At 39.2% G+C, this 9376-nt stretch overlaps 1 protein-coding gene across 1 annotated transcript; it reads left to right on the top strand.

Annotated features, from left to right (window-relative positions):
• The first annotated feature begins 1883 nt into the window (after positions 1-1883).
• LOC138017767 (uncharacterized) lies at positions 1884-7509 on the top strand. The gene is made up of 6 exons (XM_068864753.1): positions 1884-2292; positions 2374-2637; positions 3242-4038; positions 4382-4521; positions 4712-4890; positions 7118-7509. Exons 1-6 carry the CDS (start codon positions 1884-1886, stop codon positions 7507-7509), a joined length of 2181 nt encoding a protein of 726 aa, XP_068720854.1.
• The last annotated feature ends 1867 nt before the right edge of the window (positions 7510-9376 follow it).

Raw genomic sequence — 9376 nt, 5'->3', positions numbered from 1 at the left:
GGTCGTCAATAAAATTATATGTTTGCTGAATCGAACGAATCGACTGAATCGACAAACTTGCAAGGGGTCATTGTTACTAAAGAGATGCAATTTTCGGAAGGAGAACACAATATGTCACATCGAGCATAATATTTTTCATTCGTCGAATTGAACTTGTCGGATGGTAAATAAAATTTTCCTTTTGCCGAATAGAACCAATTGGCTGAATCAACAAACTTGCAAGGGGTCACCCTCACTAATGAGATGAAATTGTCAGATAGAAAACTCTACTTGTCGGATCGTCCAAAATTTTCTCTATTCACCAAATAGAACAAATCGGTCGAATAGAACTTCTGTTTTTTCCGATAGAATCCAGTTGACAGTATTGGACATGGATGACCAATGCCATCCCATTCGATGGACAAGAAAGCGATAATCAAGAGATTTTCAAAGCAGAACAGGCTTTATCGGAACAGCTGTTCCTTTTTGTCAAGGACAGTGCGATTTTATGTTAAATATTAGGAACGAGTTCTTCTTCGATTTAAGGGAATGATTAAACAGGAACAACTGTTCTCTTTTGTTGTGAAAGATAACAAATGAAAAACGGACCGCACAAAAAAGAACCTATTGTTCCTTACGAGACAAAAACAGAACATGGAGTTCCTTTTCAATAAACTAATGGGAACTTTGAGTTCTGAATTGCTACGACAAGGAACTCCGGTTCCCAATTAAGCAGATTTGGGTTCCTAAGAACAAATTTCAACAAGGAACAAAAGTTCCTTTACGTGCTCAGTTTACTTGTTCCCTTGTTGATTACAGGAACAAAAGCAAAAACGCGCGGAACACTTGTGTTTTTTTTAAAAAGTATCATAACTCGGTTTGAAGGCATTAAAATCATGGGAACAAAGTACTTTCATTTACATACTAGCTTCAAGACGCCTGGGACAAGATATCGCATAAATATAACTTGTATCAGGCAAAATTTTTGGGTGTCATTAATTTTGGGAAACGTACATGATCGTTTCCCTAAGATCATCGTTCCTTTTCAAAAAGCAGCAAAAAGTCCTACAATTTTGAAATAACAGCTACACATAGTACTATTTGACATTGGACAATAAAATTGCATTCCGGAAAATCCGCACAATCCTTAAAATCCACAAGCACAGGAAGAGTTTTGTTTATGATATCTTCCAACCAACAAAATCCACAACACCTGCATGTGTCAATTGTGTCAATTGTGTCAATCTGTATGGAGTTTTGTGTCAAGTGATCCCAAAGAGACTTCAATGGCAAAAAAGGTGGACCATAAACAGCTTGAGCTGCATGCAATTTGAAAATTTTTGTTTCCATAAAAACCGCAAAATCTATAACATAGGCAAAGGTTTGTTCATGATATTTCTCAACCACCAAAATCCACAGCACCTGCAAGGGAGACTGTGTGGAAATTTCTATATCAAGGATAGGACTGCAAGGATTGTGCGGAATATATCATAAACAAAACTCTTCCTGTGCTTGTGGATTTTAAGGTTTGTGCGGATTTTCCGGAATGAGAATTGTTGACCAATGTCAAATTTTTCTCAAATCTCATTCGCTCAAAAGTTGTCAATTATGCCCACCTTGCTGCTTTTTGTAGTCTCATTGGGATTGCTCGAATAAGGCATAGATGAGCTGGTTAACTATTCATCTCAACTTGCTGTGCCTTAAGATATGTTCCTTGGGGTTATGTCGTTCCCACATCAATATTCAAATGAAACTTTGCGCATGTATCCTGGTCCGCCAATAAAAGCAAAACACTCTGAAAAGGCCAAATCAGTTTGAAGATGATGCGAAGAGCAAACTATCCTTGCTGGCAACTTAAGGTGATTCCCTGGTTTTGCACTGCGCATAACATTGCGACATCCAAGATGGCGGACGCAAAAAGGGCTCGCTTGTCCCATGACAAAAAAGGGCGCTTTCGAAGTAGCAAGGAGGTTGAACGAAGGATAAATTTAGCGAAAAGTTCGATAGACAAATCGCCTAGCCGTGACGAGGCCTTATGTGTTCAGAATGGTAGTAAAATAAGTGGTAGACGTGTTGTCGAGCTCGAGTTGCTCGCAGAGGCCCTCGATGGTGGATGTAAAGTTTGTGCCAAGCCACTTCAATTATCCAACGTAACGGACGAAACAGTGTCGGGGTTAGGATCTTTCCTGTACATTACCTGCTTCAATCCAGATTGTGGGGAAATAAATGTTTGCCAAACGAACAAAACTCATAGGGTGGCTGGAACAATGCGTGGACGACCAATCTTCGACGTCAACACCAAACTCGCCGCAGGTTTGTTGCGTGACTTTGTAGCAGATCATGTTTTTGACTAATAGTTTGCCCGACAATTTATCTGATGATTCGCTACCCTAGGCATGCTACATGCAGGAATGGGACCAACACATGTCAATGCACTGCTATCTTCCCTTAATATCCCGACTCTTTGTGTGACCACACTGAAAGCAAGAGAACGTGAAATCAGCCCCGCCATAGAAAATATTGCAAACAAGTCCTGTGACCTAGAGATGGAGGAAGAAAAGATGGAGTGGGGGTGCATCCAAGATCAAGCAGTGCCAATCGGGGCGTCCTGTGACATGGGGTGGCAGAAGAGAGGGAAGGGTCATAATAGTCTAACAGGTACTGAAAATAATTTACAAAGGTTGTTGACAGTAAGCGGAAATGCAGTTGAAAAATGGCTCCATTGTGACACAACTAAAAATTATATACCTAAGTTGTATTGTTGATGTGTATTATAAAAGGGGCTTTAAAAACAAACACAAAAAAATCTGTAAATGGTAAATGAAATGATACTCCAGCCACTGAAAATAAGGGAGGGATTGGTTGATGAGCAAAAAATACTGTACATTGACACTTGTATTGAGGTTTGCCAGTAAAGGAGCTTAAAGGGTATCCCTGATAAGGATCCAATTACATGAAAATAAAATCTGTTTGGACTTCAAAGCTTGTAAAGAATAATCCCAAAAGATGAACAGAAGACAAAAAAGTGGGACAGTACTGAAACATGTCAGCTTGATAAGATAATTTATTTGTTTATTTATTTATATTTCTATTTATTTATTTTTGAGCACTTTTATTATCTAGTTTGGGCAGTTGGTTTGCCGACACCATGTGTTGCTGGTTATGATTTACATGTATCATCTAGACAAGTGTCCAAAATTTACAGGAAACTACATCCAAACCTGAGTAACATACCTTTAAAGTAAGACCTTTTATGTATCAGGAGCTGGTTCTATGATTGGAATAAAAACTGGAAAAGTTATTGCATTTGCGACAAGATCAAAGAGGTGTGCAACTTGTGAAGCAGCGACCAGAGCTGGAAGAACAGCCAGGGCACATGACTGTAGATGTAACTGGGACGGGTCGGCTGAGGCCATGGAAGCAGAGGTATGCACTGAACTTGTGAAGGCCTGCGGAGAGTCTCACAAAGCTCAAGTGGCTATTCTTCTGGGAGATGATGATTCCTCCACCATCAAAAAAGTGAGAGAAAGTGTGAATCACAATGTGGACAAATGGTCAGACATTGTTCATGCAAAGAGAGCTTTTGGAAGCTCAATGTACAATCTACAGAAAACACATAAAAATTTGTCTGGTAAAGTGATTGATAATTTACAAAAATGCTTCAGCTACGCCATAACACAAAACAAAAATGACTCTGATGGGATCAGAAAAAGCCTAAAAGCAATAATTCCACACGCATTTGGGGATCATTCCACTTGCTCCACCTCTTGGTGTAAATATCTCCAAGACCCAGTCAATTACCATCACAGCACTTTACCACATGGTAAAGACCTCGAGGGGGACGATTTGAAGAAGGACCTGCATGAAATCCTAGAGGTTTACTGTCAGAATGCAGAAAAGCTAGCTCCACTTGGATCCAGCCAAGCCAATGAAGCACTGAATAATACGATCGGCAGCAAAGCCCCAAAGGTCAGGCATTATGGTGGCAGTGAGAGCAATGACTATCGCGTGGCCTGTGCAGTGAGCCAAAAAAACATTGGCCATGCATATGTGACTCAGGTAAGTGCTGTGGACAAGTATGATTCACCAAGGTTTAATTTAGAAATTTCTGGTTTCTTAATTCTTTTTTTTCAAAATTTGACTTTTGCAATCTATTTTAACATTGATGTTACTCAGTACCCATGTGTCTACTTTTTGTCTTATTGTGATAACCTACTTGTAAAAAGTGATAAAGTTATCATATACCAAATCAATGAATAAATATTTTACATTTTTAAGTGTCTGGTTAAAAAGATTTAATTTGTATTGTACTGGCACTTTTGGCAGCATTTAACCTACTTAGAAAAAGCAGACATGGTACAGCAGGCAAGCAGCAATAAGGCATTCTTCTTTTTATACACAGGCCCTTCAGGAAATTGACCTTTCTCCTGGAACACATGGGCTTAAACACTCGAAAAGAATGGATGCTAAAATGTCACTTCAAAGAGCAAGGCAGCAAACAAAGAAATTCAAATTACAAAGAAGAGGGCACAAAGAGAAGAGGTAAATAAAAACATATGGCATTGAAACTAATGATTTAGGGCAAAGCTGAAAGCTTGATGTTACGGTTGAACTACAGTATCTGATCTGGAAAGTGTGTTCTGATGATGAATGTTCTCTGTAAATCAGAATTAATGAATTTTTCATGTAAATGTAGAATTTTAAAAATAATAAAATTTTTGACAATCCACAGGTTGTCAAAAACAAAGCAGGCAGAAACCAGGGAAGGTTCTCAGTATCAGAGTGGCATGGGATATTTGCCAGAAACAGAAGCAGTTGAGATTCCATCACCCCCCAAAGCCTGTGTGTCCAGTATGGTGCCCGAACAAGATTACATTAAGATAGTGTTTGATCTGGAGACATCATCCCGAGGTAATATCACTGATTCATTTCAAGACAATGATTGTTATATATATAATATAATATAGAATGAATATGATGTGAACTGCAGAGATACAAATGAATTAATATGTGACCTCTGTAGTTATGATTGCAATTTAAGCAATTGCAAATTAAGCCTAAGAAACTATTTTTAGCACTTAAATGGGATTCAAACCCATGGCCACTGCATTAGCGCTAGCAGCACATATGCATTTCATTGGTATTTCCACAGTTCGCATCATATTCATTTCATGTTTGATTCCTTTCATGAACTCACTAAATTGGCCTACTCCCAATGTATGGGTCTTCATACTGTACCTCAGTTGGTAGAGCACTGTAGTGATAAGAACGAGCAAGGCTTGAATCCCATAGGCACCAACACAAAGCTTAGAATACATCAAAATGTAGATTGTGCTATTTAACTAGAGAGCAGGCTCACTGTTATTATTACAATGAAAAATATTCGTATAAACATAACAACTTTCTTTAATTTTCCAGACATGTTTCGACGGTACATCCGTCATCTTCAGTGTTACATATTTTGAAATCGCCGTTGAATTTAAAGCGCGCGCGATCTTACAAACTTCGTTACATTGCGTTGTCAATATTGCGTATTAAATCAAAACAGAACAAAACAAAAATTTAAATGAGTGACGCTTAGTTCCTTACAGGGAGAGAGTCAGGTTAATGTGTTTCACCTGCTGGTTGAGATCGGGCTTCTCCCATTTTATATACATGGATTCCTTAAGCTTCACTTGGTACTTAGTGGCTGCAGAGTCCAGGATCTCGAAGCAATCCTGTGTGCAGGATGCCTTACAAGACTCTGAACTCTGCAGATGTTTAAAAACGTTCGAAGATCTGTCTGAAAGTAAGTGCTCGCGCACTCGTGTGCAGAAGTGTCGGCTGGTTTCACCAACATAACAAGCATTACAACTTGCACACGAAAATTTATAGACCACACGCGTGCGAAGCCCTACAGGGACAGCATCTTTCACATAAAAAGACTCCTGACTTTGAAAGTAGTAAAGACTAACCTTATATCAATAGGTTTACATAACCGATTAGCAAGTTTGCGTATACACCTCTGTGCCGTGACTGAGAAGTGCCCAACGTAAGGGATTTTAAAGAAAAACTTAGGTGTTTCCTGGGGCTCGATTCCTGAATGAGACTGTGTTTTCCCTCCCTTGACTGCTGTCTGAATATATTTAGAAATATATTTGTTGATAAGGTTTTCAGGGAAGAGATTCCTCCGCAGAATGACAGACAATTTTTGAAGATCAGTATGGAACCCCATCCAAGTGTTGTTTATCTTAAAAGTTCTATCAATCAAGGTTTTGATTAACCCCAGTTTGTAGGTAAAGGGGCAAAAACTCAGATAACTGGTGAGCAAACCTGTGAAAGTGTTTTTCCGGTAAACGGTGGTTACACTTTGGTGCGGGTCAGTGTTATTGATTAGAACATCTAGGAAAGGTAGAACATGGTCAGCCTCCTAAGTTTTCCTTTAAAATCCCTTACGTTGGGCACTTCTCAGTCACGGCACAGAGGTGTATACGCAAACTTGCTAATCGGTTATGTAAACCTATTGATATAAGGTTAGTCTTTACTACTTTCAAAGTCAGGAGTCTTTTTAATGTGAAAGATGCTGTCCCTGTAGGGCTTCGCACGCGTGTGGTCTATAAATTTTCGTGTGCAAGTTGTAATGCTTGTTATGTTGGTGAAACCAGCCGACACTTCTGCACACGAGTGCGCGAGCACTTACTTTCAGACAGATCTTCGAACGTTTTTAAACATCTGCAGAGTTCAGAGTCTTGTAAGGCATCCTGCACACAGGATTGCTTCGAGATCCTGGACTCTGCAGCCACTAAGTACCAAGTGAAGCTTAAGGAATCCATGTATATAAAATGGGAGAAGCCCGATCTCAACCAGCAGGTGAAACACATTAACCTGACTCTCTCCCTGTAAGGAACTAAGCGTCACTCATTTAAATTTTTGTTTTGTTCTGTTTTGATTTAATACGCAATATTGACAACGCAATGTAACGAAGTTAAATTCAACGGCGATTTCAAAATATGTAACACTGAAGATGACGGATGTACCGTCGAAACATGTCTGGAAAATTAAAGAAAGTTGTTATGTTTATACGAATATCTATATTGTTGCTGCTATCTAGACCTTTTGGAACAATGAAAAATATAATGAAGTTCCTCATTTTTGACAGGTAATGATACCGAAATTCTGCAAATTGCAGCAACTGATGGGGCAGATGCATTTGAGGTTTACATCCTTCCAACCAGACCTATATCACCCAGTGCTTCGTCAGTGAATAAGCTCACCTTTCACCATGGAATTCTCTTTCATAATTCTCGTCCAGTCCGAGCAGTTCCACTGGCTGAGGGATTATCTCAGATGATATCATGGCTAAGGCCCAAGGCACCATGTCTGTTGATAGCTCGCAATTGTAAATCTTTTGATGGGAAGCATCTCTTAAAAGCGCTGGAGTCCACTGGGGTAGATAAAGAATTTTCAGCCATTGTTTCTGGATTTTCCGACACTTTACCAGCCTTCAAAGAGCTCTTGCTCAGCGCAAATCATACAGTCAAGAGAATTTAGTGAGAGACCTTCTACACTGCAGATATGAAGCCCATAATGCAATATCAGATGTCAAGGACCTGAATCAACTATAGAACAAGTACCTCAATTAAAAGCTTCTCAGAAAACACAGCTTCTCCGTATCATGGGTCAAGGAGCATAATGTCTGCCTTGCCCAGAGAAATGTACTTCAGCGAACACTCCATCCTTTGCTCGACAAGAAGGTCATTTCCGCTGGAATGGCTACCAAAATTGCAGAGTCTGGGCTGGGATTCCAGCACTTGCAGTTGGCATTTCAGAGAGGGGGAGCAGATGGGCTGGAACTTGTGCTGAAAGAAAAGTTTAAGGGAAAAGTACGTGTGACAGCTAATAGGAGGATTCTGTTCAACATTGTAAATTTTTTCACTGATTTGTAACTTGCAAAAAGATGTAACCACAGCTACAACTGGTACGAATATTAATAAGCCGTTTATAACGTAAACGTAAACGTAATAACCAGACAGCAGCGATTAAAAGCTGTCACAAGCATTCGCTATTTAATATTCTTTTTTGTATACAAACGACTGAATGGTACAATAGAGGAAAAGACTGCCGTTGTACAAGATCGATGGAATGCATTTAAGCCTACGAACTGATTTCCAAGTTTCTGTATTTGATTAAGCCTCAAATGCTCTATTCACAGGAAGGACCTTTCTTTGCACATATAGAGTACAGCACTGTTGTGAGGATAATCTATTTTGGTCAAATAATGAGCAATAAAATTTCAGTTCATGGCTCTGGAAGCATACTGCGGATATTGAATACGAAACAAAACAGTGTGCTGAAAATATCAACTAAACTTTAAAATCAAATCAATGAAAGTATGACTCACCTTCATTTAAGTTCTATATTGGTCGCATGCGTCTCAATTCCCGACGAAACAGACCAAAAATGACACTTTTTCAATGTTTTTTCCACCTTCCAAACTCCTTCCAGGCGCATTCGAAAGACGCCATTGTTATATTCGCCCCAGTCCTCGCTCGGAATTACAAGAAAATGCCTGGAATGCGCGCGTTATCAGCAGCCGTAACACAATAACGAGCACGGTGACCCCCATTTTTTATTTCATAATTTCAATGATAACAGTATCCTCAATCACTGAGAAAAAAATTAGCAGAAATCTATGGCCACTTTTTTGGCAAATGAAATAAATACTGCAGAAGGAGACATATCAGACCCAACAGTGCATGTGCAAATCATGTTTCATTTAAAGGATAAAAAAATGTAGAGTATTTGAAGACATTTTTTCTGGGACGTAGATGAATAAACAATCAAAGAAAGTCAAACTCTATGTGATATAACACGCTGCATTGAAAAATAATCGAGCTTATTTGTTGCGCACGGAGATTACCAAACGTCACCTAAATAACCGTATTTGTCAGTATTGTGGCGTGAAAACAAGCACGGTGACCCCCTCTTTTTATTACGTTTTTAACATCTCCTTGCCCTGTAACAACAGCATACCAAGTTTCATCGGAAATCTATGGCGGGTTCTATTACTAGGGAATCACCTTAACAGCGAGAAAATTAAGGGAGCAACTTTGTGTTACTTGAGCCCGATAATTGTCAATAAATGCAGCGTAGTAAGCGCTAAGTGTGTTTGCAATATAGACGATGGTTTGCAAAAGGCATGGAACGAGGTGTGTAAGATCAGAGACACTTGTGACAAAGCATTGCAAGGTTAGCATTGGTTCTGGATTTTTCGTGAAACTCTCTCTAACGATCTACCGAACATCAATTACTTTTTTTTTTTTGAAATCTTGCAGGAGTAAAAAGCATACCCTTCTTCTTTAGCGCTATAAGTACAGAAAGACCGAAGAAAGCTAGGAAGGATATAGGCAAAACTGAT

This window comes from Montipora capricornis, chromosome 9, assembly GCF_036669925.1.
Source record: "Montipora capricornis isolate CH-2021 chromosome 9, ASM3666992v2, whole genome shotgun sequence".
Taxonomy (NCBI): Eukaryota; Metazoa; Cnidaria; class Anthozoa; order Scleractinia; family Acroporidae; genus Montipora; species Montipora capricornis.
This window is presented reverse-complemented; position numbering and strand designations above follow the sequence as displayed.

Bases quoted from the DNA above. Each gene is read 5' to 3' on its own strand.
- LOC138017767 (XM_068864753.1), top strand. From the start codon at position 1,884: ATGGCGGACGCAAAAAGGGCTCGCTTGTCCCATGACAAAAAAGGGCGC. The intron at 2,638-3,241 runs GTACTGAAAATA...TTTATGTATCAG, and splicing joins GGGTCATAATAGTCTAACAG to GAGCTGGTTCTATGATTGGA. The intron at 4,039-4,381 runs GTAAGTGCTGTG...TTTTATACACAG, and splicing joins GCCATGCATATGTGACTCAG to GCCCTTCAGGAAATTGACCT.